Source organism: Muscardinus avellanarius, assembly GCF_963383645.1.
Source record: "Muscardinus avellanarius genome assembly, chromosome: 2".
Classification (NCBI taxonomy): Eukaryota; Metazoa; Chordata; class Mammalia; order Rodentia; family Gliridae; genus Muscardinus; species Muscardinus avellanarius.
Genome location: NC_137787.1, coordinates 118,351,380 through 118,365,110, shown reverse-complemented (window position 1 = coordinate 118,365,110; position 13,731 = coordinate 118,351,380). Strand labels below are relative to the sequence as shown.

General features: G+C 40.1%; 1 protein-coding gene across 1 annotated transcript in view; it reads right to left on the bottom strand.

The window, feature by feature from the left end:
* The window catches only part of RNF17 (ring finger protein 17), a gene marked incomplete at both ends in the record, with an annotated part of 162,217 nt that overhangs the window by 112,513 nt on the left and 35,973 nt on the right, over positions 1-13,731 (bottom strand). The window contains 3 exons of the mRNA XM_080689412.1: positions 918-1,076; positions 2,624-2,713; positions 7,798-8,099. Coding sequence (XP_080545538.1) covers positions 918-1,076; positions 2,624-2,713; positions 7,798-8,099 — 551 coding nt within the window. The remainder of the gene's footprint in view (positions 1-917; positions 1,077-2,623; positions 2,714-7,797; positions 8,100-13,731) is intronic.

Genomic DNA, 13,731 nt, shown 5'->3' with positions numbered 1-13,731 from the left:
AACTCCTCAAAGTGGTTGACTGTTCATCATAAAGAAGTAGACCTATAGATCAAAGGATGCCCTTCTCCTCTCAAGCACTATCACATATCTGCCCTTTTCATGACTTCTCTAAATATAAGCAAGCACTTAAATTGGATATATTTTCCTTGCAAATAATTATCATTAACAACTTAAAGGATGATACTTTGGCTTAAAATATTTTCTGAATTTAAATGTGTTCTCCTGGGCATATATTAAATTTTAGGAAATGATTTACAACTGTAAAAGATAAATACTACATTTTTCTCCTTTTAGATACTAAAAATTAAAAAGGTTTTTGCTTTAAATTATTCTTTTTTTGGTATTTGTTATCAATAGGCATTAAGAAAAATGCTCTTTTAATAAATCATAGCTTTAGCAAATTACAGCACTTAATAATAAAATTTAGCCAATACTGTTAAGTGTTATTAGGAAAATATTTATAATGAAAGCCTCAAGTACTGCAAACTCAAATACTCTTAGAATTAAAAAAAAGATTGCATTTATTAACTACCCTCAAGGTATCCTATGCACGGGTGCCACAGGCCTCCCAAATAGCACTGAAGAGTTCAATGTTGGCCCTGAAAGGCATGGTGTGCAGAGCAAGGGGCTGGAGTGATATACAATCAATCATCATAGAGATGTGGAGGGCTTATCCTGGGTTTTATAAACTAAATAGAAATTCACTGAAATCCACAATAGAGTTTTTGTGTATATCTCACTCTAAAAATATGCTAACATTCAATTCTAATCTTTAGCTAATTTTACCTCAATAATTCCAAAACTTTTATGCTTATCTAACTTGAAGCAAAAATAAGTATTATAGCAAGTTTATGTGGCTGGACAAATAGTACATCATTTAAATAAATACATTCTAACTTAGAGTAATATTTTATTACCTAGCTCCAAAATGTCCGAAGGATTGAGGTTTAAATTCTTACTGCAAATTTGATTCACCTTCTTTTCCAATACTGTTGCATCTTTTATTTGTGAATATTTCCGAATGTAGAAGTGGCAAGGATGCTTTACATGACTTACAAAAACCAGCTCTGGAGAATCTAGATAAGATTAAATATTCTGACATTATTAAAACATAAGTTAAGTTGGCCGTGGTAGCACATGCTTATAATCCCAGTACTTGGGAGGCTGAGACAGGAAGATCGTGCAGGTTGGAAGCTAGCCTCAGCTACTTAAGTGAGGCTCTCAGCAACTTAGTGAGACCGTGTTTCCAAATTAAATATATATATATATAAAAAATAGGTTTCGGAGTGTAGCCTGGAGATAGAAAGTCTTGTGTTCCATCCCCAGTACCACAAAAAAAAAAAAAAGAAAAGAAAAAAAACAAAACAAACATAAGCTAGCCAGGAGTGGTAACACATGCCTATAATCTTAGCTACTCAGAAAGCTAAAACAGGAAGATCAAAAGTTTAATTTTGGCAACTTAGCAAGACCCTGTCTCAAAATAAAAATTTTAAAAAGAGCTAAGGCTATACCTGTGTAGAAGAGCACTTGCCTCGTATGTGCAAGGCACAGCAATGTCAAAGTATAATGTAAAGGGAAGAACGCCAAAATATACTGTTTTGTGGGCATTTGTTTGTATATGCATAAAAAACTATAGAAGGGAAAGAAGGACTGAATAGAATAGGAATAGAGTGTGGCAAACTTTTAGAGTACCTTTATGTTTAAGAATATTTTTATATTTAATTGAACAAAAACTAGAAGGCATGGAATTGAATAAGTACAAATATGACAGAAACTGAATGAATACATTATCATTATTTTGTGTGTGTGTGTGTGTGTGTGGTACTGGGGTTCCTGGAAACCTTTCTACCTCCAGTGTATGCTCCCAGTACCTATTTTTATATTTTTTTTATGTGAAAATAGTGTCTCTCTCTTTTTTTTTTTTTTTTTTTTGGTGGTACTGGGGTTCCTGGAAGCCCTTATATCTCCAGGCTACACTCCCAGACCTGTTTTATACTTTTTTTTTTATTTGGAAACAAGATCTCTTAAGCCAGCACGGCTGGCTTTGAACCTGCATGATCCTCCTATCTCTGCCTCCCAAGCGCAGGGATTACAAATGTGCACCACCACACCTGGCTGAATAGATTATTTTAACTATCGATTCTACACTATAAAAATAATTCCTATTTTAAGAATAAGGTAAAAGATAAGTGTAATGGGATATCAACTGTGATAAGTGTTTTAAGCTTCGGAAATAATTTTGCCAAAAAGTGAAAACTACTTTTTTTTTTGGCGGGTCTGGGGATGGAACCCAGGGCATTCGACCTCCGAGCTTCACCCCCTGCCCTATTTTTTTATTCTTTATTTTGAAACCAGGTCTCACTGAGTTGCAGAGGGCCTCACTAAGTAGCTGAGGCTGTCCACGAACCGCGATCCTTGGGTCTCAGCCTTCTGAATGCTGAGATTACAAGCATATGTCACCATGCCTGGCTTAAAAGTGAAAACTTCTAACATGAAAAAGAGAAGAAGACCTAGTCAACTTCATTTTGCTTACTGTCTCACTAGAAAATAATCTTCCCTAGTGTCTAGTTTGACACATGCCATGCTCTCCACTCCACCCACCTCAAGAGCACATTACCAGTACCTGCACAAGACCCCACAGAAACTGACGACTCATTCTCATCAGGTTTTCTGGGATATCTAGGCGTCTCCACAAGATCATCTGTGAAGCATGCTTAATCAAAATAAAGACAATTTTACTCATTTTTTTAATATTGACAGTGAACAAGCTAGTGTTTAAAAAGCTGTACTTGAATTAACAAAATACTGGAGGTAAGAGCCCTCAAATTAGGAAGAAAATCATGGTAATATCATTTTAATTCATTAAAACATCAGTGACAATAATACAAATGAAAAGTATCTTTTTTGTACTCATATGTCCTTCTGGAGAGTTAACTAATAAAACAATGCTTTTGTTTTTTGTTTTGTTTTGTTTTGTTTTTGGTGGTGGAACTGGAGTTCCTGGAAACCCTTCTACCTCCGGGATACACTCCCAGACCTATTTTATAATTTTTATTTGGAAACAGGATCTCTTAAACCAAGGTGGCTGGCTTCAAACCTGCACAATCTTCCTGTCTCCCCCTCCCAAGTGCAGGGATTACAAGCGTGCACCACCACGCCCGGCTCTAAAACAATGTTTTTAAAAATGGTCCTAAAGAACATTATAGCCAGGTGCAGTGGTGTATACCTATAATCCTAGTACTTGGGAGGCTAAAACAGGATCACAGACAGGATCAAGGACAGTCTCAGCAACTTAGTGAGGCTCTCAACAAGTTATTGAGACCCTGTTTCCAAATTAAAAAAAAAAAAAGTAAATAGGGCTGGGGATATAGTTGGGAGGTAGAACACCCCTGGGTTCAATCCCTAGTCCCACACATAACACATAAAAAGAACACCACTTTGTATAGAACTACATAGAGTAGCAGTACTCCCATTTTTTTTTCTTTTATTGTGGCACTGGGGACTGAATACAGGAACATTCTTACCTCTGAGCTACATCCCCAGTCTTATTTTAATTTGGAATCAGGGTCTTGCTAGGTTGATGAGTCTATTTGCTGAGACTTTCCTCAAACCTGCTATCTCCTGTCTCAGCCTCCCAAGTACTGGGATTACAAGTGTGCGCCACAATGCCCAACTCTCACTACCTTGTTAATGGGAAGAATTACCAACAATGAAAACTTAATCAAACAGTTGTGATACATTTAATGTTATAAAATAGATGACATGGGCTGGACATGTAGCTCAGAGATACAGTACCTACCTCCCATGTGCAAGCCCCTGGGTTCAATCAATCAATAAATGAGCCGGGTGTGGTGGTACACGCTTGTAATCCCAGCATTTGGGAGGCTGAGACTGGAGGATCGTGGTTCGTGGACAGCCTCAGCTACTTAGTGAGGCTCTTTGCAACTGAGACCCTGATTCAAAATAAAGAATAAAAAATAGAGCAGAGGGGTGTAGCTCGGAGGTCGAATGCCCCTGGGTTCCATCCCCAGATCCGCACAAATAAATAAATAAATAAATAATAAATAAATAAATAAATAAATGAAGTGATAGTCATGATAATTTACTTATTTATTTAGTACTGGAGATTGAACCAGGGGCATTTTACCTCTGAGCTATACCACTCAACCATTTTTCTTTTTTCTTTCTTTCTTTCTTTATTTATTGGTGGTACTGGGGTTCCTGGAAGCCCTTCTACCTCCGGGCTACACTCCCAGACCTACTTTTACATTTTTATTTGGAAACAGGGTCTCCTAAACCAGCGCATGCGGCTGGCTTCGAACCTGCGCGATCCTCCTGTCTCTGCCTCCCAAGCGTAGGGATTACAAGCGTGCGCCACCACGCCCGGTTCTTATTTTTTCTTTTGAAACAGGGTCTCGCTAAGGTACTCAGACTAGTCTCAAACTTGTGATCCTCCTTTCCCAAACAAAACCTTTTTCCTATTCCAAGCCAAATGCTAGCTCCAAGGTTTTAAAAGATCAAGAAGTACATTCACCAAGAAGCTGAATAAAATTTTTCATTTCATAAAGATGGGATTCACAAGAAGAGTGAACATGGGTTTTCCTCCAATGTACCAGGATGCTGGCTCATGATAGTTTATCTTAAAACAGATTAAATCTCAGAAGATTTAAGAAGCTGAACTTAACGCCGGGCGTGGTGGCGCACGCTTGTAATCCCCGCGCTTGGGAGGCAGAGACAGGAGGATCGCGCAGGTTCGAACCCAGACACGCTGGCTTAAGAGACCCTGTTTCCAAATAAAAAAGTATAAAAATAGGTCTGGGAGTGTAGCCCAGAGGTAGAAGGGCTTCCACGAACCCCAGTACCACAAAAAAAAAAAAAAAAAAGAAGCTGAACTTAATTCAAGGGCAAAGGGCAAAGTAATGAAACTGCTCTGACAAATCATACCTCTCTAATTTATTTACTTATTGAGGCCCATAAGCAACTTAGTAAAACCTTGTTTCAAAATAAAAAATAAGCTCCAGGTGTGGTGGCATTTTTTGTAATCCAAGCATTTGGGAGGCTGAGACTGGAGGATCACAGTGAGCGGACAACCTCAGCTACTTAGTGAGGCCCTCCGCAACTCAGTGAGACCCTGTTTCAAAATAAAGAATAAAAAATTAGGCAGGGGGTGTAGGTTGGAGGTCAAATGCCTTGGGTTCTATCCTCAGACCTGCAAAAAATTTTAAAAAATAAATAAATAAATAAAAAATAAACCAGGCATGGAGGTGCATGCTTGTAATCCCAATACTTGGGAGGCTAAGACAGGAGGATCATGCAGCTTCGAAGCCAGCCTCAGCTACTTAATGAGGCTCTCAGCATCTTAGGGAGACTCTGTTTCCAAATTATATATAAAATAGGTCTTGGAATATAGCTCCATTCCCAGTACCACACACACACACACACACACACACACACACAAAAAAAAAAAAAAAAAAAAAGCTGGACATGGTGGCACACACTTCTAATTCCAGCATTTGGGAGGCTGAGACCGGAGGATCACGGTTTGCGGACAGCCTCAGCTACTTAGCGAGGCCCTTTGCAACTCAGTGAGACCCTGTTTCAAAATAAAGAAGAAAAAAGGGCTGGGGGTATAGTTTGGAGGAAGAGTACCTCTGGGTTCCATCCTCAGTACCAAAAATAAATAAATAAATAAATAAATAAATAAATAAATAAATAAATAAATAAATAAATATGATAGAGACAGGCATGGTGGAACACCTGTAATCCCAGTTTATGGGAAGCTGAGACAATAGGATCACAGGTTCAAGACCAGCCTCAGCAACTTAGTGAGACTCTCAGTAACTTAAAGAGAACCTGTTTTTAAAAAAAACTTTTAAAATCAGTCTGGGGGTGTAGCTTGGAGGTAGAATACCTCTGGGTTCATTCACAAGTACCACACACACACACAAACACAAAAAAAATCTCAAATAAATAAAATAGGAGACGGGCATGGTGGTACACACCTGTAACTGCAGTACTTGGGAGGCTGAGACAGGAGGATTGCAGGCTTGCAGCCAGTCTCAGCAACATAGGCCCTGTGCCACTTAGTGAGATCCTATTACAAAAAATAAGAGCTGGGCATGGTGGTGCATGCCTGCAATCCCAGTACTTTGGAGGTTGAGACAGGAGGATTGAAAATTTGCAGCCAACCTCAGCTACTCAGTGAGGCCTCCACAACTTAGTGAGAACCTGCTTCAAAATGAGGAATAAAGTGCCAGATGTGGTGGTGCACACTTGTAATCCCAGCATTCGTGTGGCTGAGACTGAAGGATTGTGGTTCATGGACAGCCTCAGCTACCTGGTGAGGCCCTTCGCAACTTAGTTTAAAAAATAAAGAGATTGAAAAATAAAGAGATTAAAAAATAGGTCTGGGAAGCCTGGCGTGGTGGCACACGCTTGTAATCCCAGCATTTGGGAGGCTGAAACTAGAGGATCGTGGTTCGCAGACAGCCTCAGCTACTTAGTGAGGCTCTCTGCAACTTAGCGAGACCCTGTTTCAAATAAAGAATAAAAAATAAGGCAGGGGATGTAGCTTGGAGCTCAAATGCCTCTGGGTTCCATCCCAAGACCCACCAAAAAAAAAAAAAAAGAAAGGCCTGGGGGTGTAGCTCGGAGGTAGAATGCCCCTAGGTTCCATCCCCAGTACCAGAAGAAGAAAAAAAGGAAAAGGAAGAGGAAGGAGAAGAGAAGGAGAAGGAGGAGGAGGAGAAGGAGAAGGAGGAAAAGGAGGAGAAGGAGGAGAAAGAGGAGAAGGAGAAGGAGAAGGAGAAGGAGAAGGAGAAGGAGAAGGAGAAGAAGAAGAAGAAGAAGAAGAAGAAGAAGAAGAAGAAGAAGAAGAAGAAGAGGAGGAGGAGGAGGAGGAGGAGGAGGAGGAGGAAGAGGAAGAGGAAGAGGAAGAGGAAGAGGAAACAGGGCTGGGGGTAGCTTGGAGGTAGAATGCCCTTGGGTTCCATCTCCAGTACCACAAATAAATAAATAAATAAATAAATAAATAAATAAATAAATAAATAAATAAATATAGGGCTGGGGTATAGCTCAGAGGTCAAATGCCCCTGGGTTTAATCCCCAGCACCATAAAAATTAATCAACTAATTCATTAGAGCTTGGAGGTGGTTCAATTAGTTCAGCAAAAAAAAAAAAAAAAAAAAAAAGGGCTGGGCGTGGTGGCGCACGCTTGTAATCCCCACACTTGGGAGGCTGAGACAGGAGGATCACACAGGTTTGAAGCCAGCCTCAGCTACTTAGTGAGGCTCTCAGCAACTTAGTGAGACCGTTTCCAAATAAAATATAAAATAGGTCTGGGAGTATAGCCCGGAGATAGAAAGCCCCTGGGTTCCACCCCTAGTACCACACACACACACACACACACACACACACACACACACACACACAAAAAAAAAAATATCCTACCTTTGGAAAATGTGAGAGACTTGGAATCAACAAGTTCTAATTCATCGTGAGCACAATGAGGTCTAAGATTATAACACTAGTCAAACAGAGTATGCCTGTAATCCCAGCTACTCTGGATGCTGAGGCAGGAGGATTACAAATTTGAGGACAGCCTATACAATTCACTGAGAGACTGTCTCATAAACAACAAAAGGGATGGGAGATGTAGCTTAGTGGCAGAGCACTTGCCTACCATAGAGGAGACCCTAGGTTCAATATCCAGTACTACCAACAAAAAAAGTATATAAACAGAAAGACAGCAATTGCTTCCAATTAAAGATACCCCTGGGCTTTTCTGTTCTCACTCACATTCCAGGTTTTCTTCAATAATTTCTTCAATGATCACATCGGGACTAGATCCCACTTGAGGCAGCACAGTGATAGTTTTAGGGGATGTCACTGCAGCAACTTCTTTCTGTGGCTGGACAATTTTCTCTTCTGAATGGATTTCACTGGTCTCTAGATGCACAAGAGATGCTGGTGCTTCACTGACTAGATCAGATGTATCAATCTTCCTCTTTTCTAGTGGTGGGTGTGTTTCACAACAAAGTTCCTTTTTACTATATTTCTTTTGAACATTCTGCCCAACTTCACTTTCTTGGGGATAACATCTGTTTAAAAATACAAAGGTAGTATTTTAATATTCACCTTAAAGCCATTTTCTTTCCATTTGGTAGCTGATACTGTGACACATAAAACACAATGATTTTTAGTACATTTACAGAGCTATACAAGCATTACCACCAACCTATCTTTAAAACACTTCCATAACACAAAAAGAAATCTTTTGGTCATGGGGGCGCATAGCTGTAATATGAGAACTTGAGAGGGAGAGAAAGGAGGGTCACAGGTTCAAGGCCAGCCTCAGCAACTTATTGAAGCCCTCTGCAACTCAGTGAGAACCTGTTTCAAAATAAAATATAAAATGTGGCCCATAATGTCCCTAGATTAAATTTATAGTACCCCACACCACACACATCCAAAAAAAGAAATCTTTTGCCTGTTCCATGCCATGAACAAGCTCCAGGGTTTTAGAAGGTCAACAAAAAGAACAAAGAAAACTTTATATAGTCATGTCATAATGATCTGATTCTATAAGGACAGTGGATATGGGTTTTCCAAAAAAGTCACTTTTGATTGTCCTCAAGTATTTGATTTAAATTATATTAAGATTCTGGGCACAGTGGCACATGCGTGTAATCCCAATACTTGGGAGGCTAAAACAGGAGGATCTCAAGTTCCTAGCGAGTGTCAGAAGCCTTGTAAGGTTCCCCAAAACTTAGTGAGACCCTGTTTCCAAATAAAAAATAAAATAGGGCTGAGGGTATATCTCAGAGGTAGAATTCACTGGGTTCAAATCCTAGTATCAAAAAAGATTATGTTAAGATGATTTCTTCTTCTAATTAACTGTCTTAGAGTATAAGAGCTAGATGTGGTGGCACACACTTGTAATCCCAATACTTGAGAGGCTGAGACAGGAGGATTACAGGTTCAAGACTAGCCTCAGCAATTTAGTAAGGCTCTCCACAACTTAGTGACAGACCCTGTTTCAAAATCAAAATGAAAAATTAAACAGGGTTAGATATAGCTCAGAGGTAGAATGTCCCTGAGTTCAATCTCCAGTATCACCCCCCAAAAAAATAATATTTAATAATATAGGGTATAACTCGGGGCAATAATTACTATTCATTTGAATTCTATGGGTATGATTATTGAATACCTACTAGCCCACAGCTATTCATCTACTCTATATATCCACCTGGCTTTAGGCTATCAAATCTATAATCATAGCTGGGAGCTGTGGTAAATGCCTGTAATCCTAATACATAGGAGGCTGAGCCAGAAGAATCACAGGTTTTAGGACAGCCCCAGAAAGTAGTGAGACTCTCAGCAACCTAACAAGATTCTGTTTCAAAACAGAAAATAAAATAAGGCCTGGGGGGTACTTTGGAGATAGAATGCCTCTGGTTCAATCCTCAATATTAAAATTTTAAAATTTATTTATTTATATTAGTACAAGGGATTGAAGCCAGGGGAATTCTGCCTCTGAGCTACATCCAGCCTTATTAAAAATTTTAAAACAAGGTCTTCATAAGCTTCTGAGGCTGGCATAATGTTTCTGTCTCAGCCTCTCAGCTTCCCAAATACTAGAATTATAAATGTGTGCCACCACACATGTCCTTAATGAGAGAGAGGGGGAGGAGGAGGAGGTGTGTGTGTGTGTGTGTGTGTGTGTGTGTGTGTGTGTGTGTTGAGAGAGTTATTTTTTAAAACTGGTGATTTGAATCCAAGGGCATTTTACCTCTGAGCTACACTCCCAGCCCTATTTTATTTGTTATTTGGAAACAGGGTCTTGCTAAATTGCTGAGACTGGTCTTGAACCTGTGATCCTCTTGTCTCAGCCTCTCAAGTACTGGGATTACAGATGTGTGCTGTCATGCCAGGCTCCTATTGAGATTTTTAACCTTATTAACTCTCATCTGTAACCCTCTCCTCTGACTTACAAGAACACTGCTTCCTGTTGCTATTCACTCTCTGCCTGCTCCACCTCAAATGTTTGTTAGAGGTTACTTTTTCACAGATCCAGATTTTAATATTTTTCCAGGGTGTTACAAACATGCACAAGAGTTAAATTTAAAATCAATAAAAGATCAGCAGACTCATAAAGATAGTCATTAGTCTTAAAAATATCTGGTAGTAATCATATTATGATTTTTCATATTATGATACTTTCATATTATAATACTTTCATATTATGAAAGTATCTAAAAGAACATACTGACTGCAAAGGTTGTTGATTATCCACAGGAACACAAAAACTCAAATCACAGAAGCAAATCCGCAGCAGGGTTCACCCAAGCTCTACTGGGGGAGGATGACAACAGCTGAAGGAGTGGTGTTCCAGTTCCTCTGATAAAGTCTCTCCTCTTATAAAAAGGGATGTCAGAGGCTATCTCAATTTAATGTTGTTGAACTGTTTGATTAATATTATTCCCTTTAAGCCAGGCATGGTGGTGCACACCTGTAATCCCTGTACTTGGGATGCTGAGACAGAAGGATAGCAAATTCAAGGCCAGCTTCAGCAATTCAGCAAGACCCTGTTTCAAAATATAATCCAGAGCCAGCGAGGCTAAGAACCTGCGCGATCCTCCTGTCCCCGCCTCCCAAGGTGCGGGGATTACAAACTTGCACCACCACACCTGGCAGTGAAACTGTTTTAAAAGAATAAAAATGGGCCAGGCATGGTGGTTCATGCTTGTAATCCCCACACTTGGGAGGCGGAGACAGGAGGATCGCAGAGGTTTGAAGCCAGCCTCGCTGATTTAGGAGATCCTGTTTCCAAATAAAAAGTATAAAATAGGCCAGGCGTGGTGGCGCACGCTTGTAATCCCCGCGCTTGGGAGGCAGAGATAGGAGGATCGCGCAGGTTCAAAGCCAGCCGCGTACACTGGCTTAGGAGACCCTGTTTCCAAATAAAAATGTAAAAGTAGGTCTGGGAGTGTAGCCTGGAGGTAGAAGGGCTTCCAGGAACCCCAGTACCACCAAAAAAAAAAAAAAAAAGTATAAAATAGGTCTGGGAGTATAGCCTGGAGGTAGAAGGGCTTCCAGGAACCCCAGTACCACCAAAAAAAACAACAACAAAAAAAAGAGGGCTAGGTACATAGTTTGGAGGTATACTGTCTTGGTTTAATCCTCAGTACTAAAAAAAAAGTGCTGGAGGAGTTGGGCATGTTGTTGCATGTCTGGAATCCTGGACTTGGGAGGTAGAGACACAATGATATAGAAGGATCACAAGTTTGAGGACAGCCTCAGGAATATAGCAAGATTCTCAGCAACCTAACAAGACTGTTTCAAAACAAAAAATAAAAAGGGCTGGTGGTGTAGATTGGGGTGGTGTAGATTGGAGTTGAAATGAATGCTTCTGGGTTCAATCCACAGTACTACAAAGAGAAATAAAAAAAGAGCCAGTCCTGGTGGTGTACACTTGTAATCCCACATTCAGGAGGCTGAAACAGGAGGAGGATCATGGTTCGCAGACAGCCTCAGTTACTTAGTGAGGCCCTTGCAACTCAGTGAGACCCTGTGTTTCAAAATTAAGAATAAGCCAGGCGTGGTAGTGCATGCTTGAGCATGCTTGTAATCCTCGCGCTTGGGAGGAGGAGACGGGGGATCGCGCAGGTTCAAAGCCAGCCTTGCTGGCTTAAGAGACCCTGTTTCCAAATAAAAATATAAAATAGGTCTGGAAGTATAGCCTGGAGAAAGGTTCCATCAGTAGTAGTAGTAGTAGTAGTAGTAGTAGTAGTAGTAGTAATACTACTACTACTACTACTAATAATAATAATAATAATAATAATAATAGGGCTGGGGTGTAGCTCAGAGGTAGAATGCCCCTGGGTTCCATCCCCAGGACGGGGAAAAAAAAAGAAGGAAAGAGGAAAGAGAGGTCAGCATAGTGGCACATGCCTATAACCCCACTACTCAGGAGGCTGAGATAGGAAGATCACAGGTTCAAGGCCAATTTCAGCGATTTAATGAGACCCTGTTTCAAAATAAAAAATAAAAAATAGAGCTCCCCCATTTTTGCTCTTCTGTCCTGCAAGGACACCACACTTGTTCCTTTTCTTCCTTCTACCTCTGCCTGTGAGGTACCATCTTGAAAGCAGAGATGAGCTCTCTCGACAGACACCCAATGTACCAGTGCCTTGACTTTGAAGTTCCCAGTTTCTAGAACTGTGATTCCTTTATATCCCATCCCTTCCTCCCCCTTCTCCTCCCTTCTTGGACTGAACCCAGGGGCATTCTATCTCCAAGCTAGACTCCAAGCCCTTTTTATTTTTTATTTTATTTTGAAACAGGGTCTCATTAGGTTGCTGAGAGTCACACTATATGGCTGAGGCTGTCTTGAAACCTGTAATCTTCTTGTCTCAGCCTTCCATGCACTGGGGTTATAGGCATGTGCCACCACACCCACTGAGGATATAAATTTCTGTTCTTTATAAATTACATAGTGCCAGCCAGGCTTGGTGGTGTACACTTGTAATCCTAGTACTTGGGAGGCTGAGACAGGTTCAGGGACAGCCTTGACAATGTAGCAACCCTCTTAAGTTACCTAGTGAGACCTTGTTTTAAACTAAAACATAAAATAGGGCTGGGGGTGTGGCTCATAGGTAGTACTCTCCTGGGTTCAATCCCCAGTAACCCCCCCCACAAACACACATTACATACTCTAGTATTTTGTTATCACAGCATAAATGGATTAAGATATAGGTAGCTACTAGCCACGTGTAGCTGCTGAGCATTTGAGATCTGCATTGTGCAACAAAGGAACTAAGCTTATAAGTTTATTTAGCTTTAATTATGTTTAAAATTTTTTTTGAGGGGGTGCTGGGGATTGAGCCCAGGGTCACTCTATCTCCAAGCTACATCCCAGCCTATTTTTTATATTCTTTACTTTGAAGCAGGGTCTCAATCACAGAAGGCCTCACTAAGTAGCTGGGGCTGGCCGAGAACTTGTGATCCTCCTGTCTCAGCCAAGTACTGGGATTACAAGCATGCGCCACCATGCCTGGCTATGCTTAAATGTAAATAGCACACCTGGTTAGTAGTTACCATAACAGACAGCACAGATCTAGAAAATTAAAGCTCATATACCATCACATAGCATACAAATTCTTAATTTAGCTTTTATGCATATAGAGATAAATAAAAAATAGAACTATGTATATTGTTCTTTGATTTTTATGGTATTTCACTGCCCACAGATTTTTTTTCTTTTTTTTTTTTTTTCTGTACATGGTACTGGGAATGCAACCCAGGAACATTATACTTTTGAGATACACCCCCAGCCCTATGCTATTTTTAGTTTGAAAGAGACTCGCTAAATTGCTGAGGCTGGACTCTAGCCTGAGATCCTCCTGTCTCAGCCTCCAGAGTACTGGAATTATAGGCATGGTGGCCCATATATTTCTAAGATGTCCACCTTCCTTTTGTCCTTTTTACTTGTAACTCATTTTTCTTAGATAAAATAAAATTTCCTTCCAAGTCCCCTGCTACCCCAAGAAATAATCATTCCCTTTCTTTTCAAGACCAATACTACATACACTACTATATACAATACTACATACACTACTATAGAAATTATGTATTTTATCTTTAAATATTTGCCTCATTGTAATTTCTTTGGTGGTTATTTCACTATCTAGGGTGTTAATGCATAGCACAAATATCAAGTGTTCAATTCTT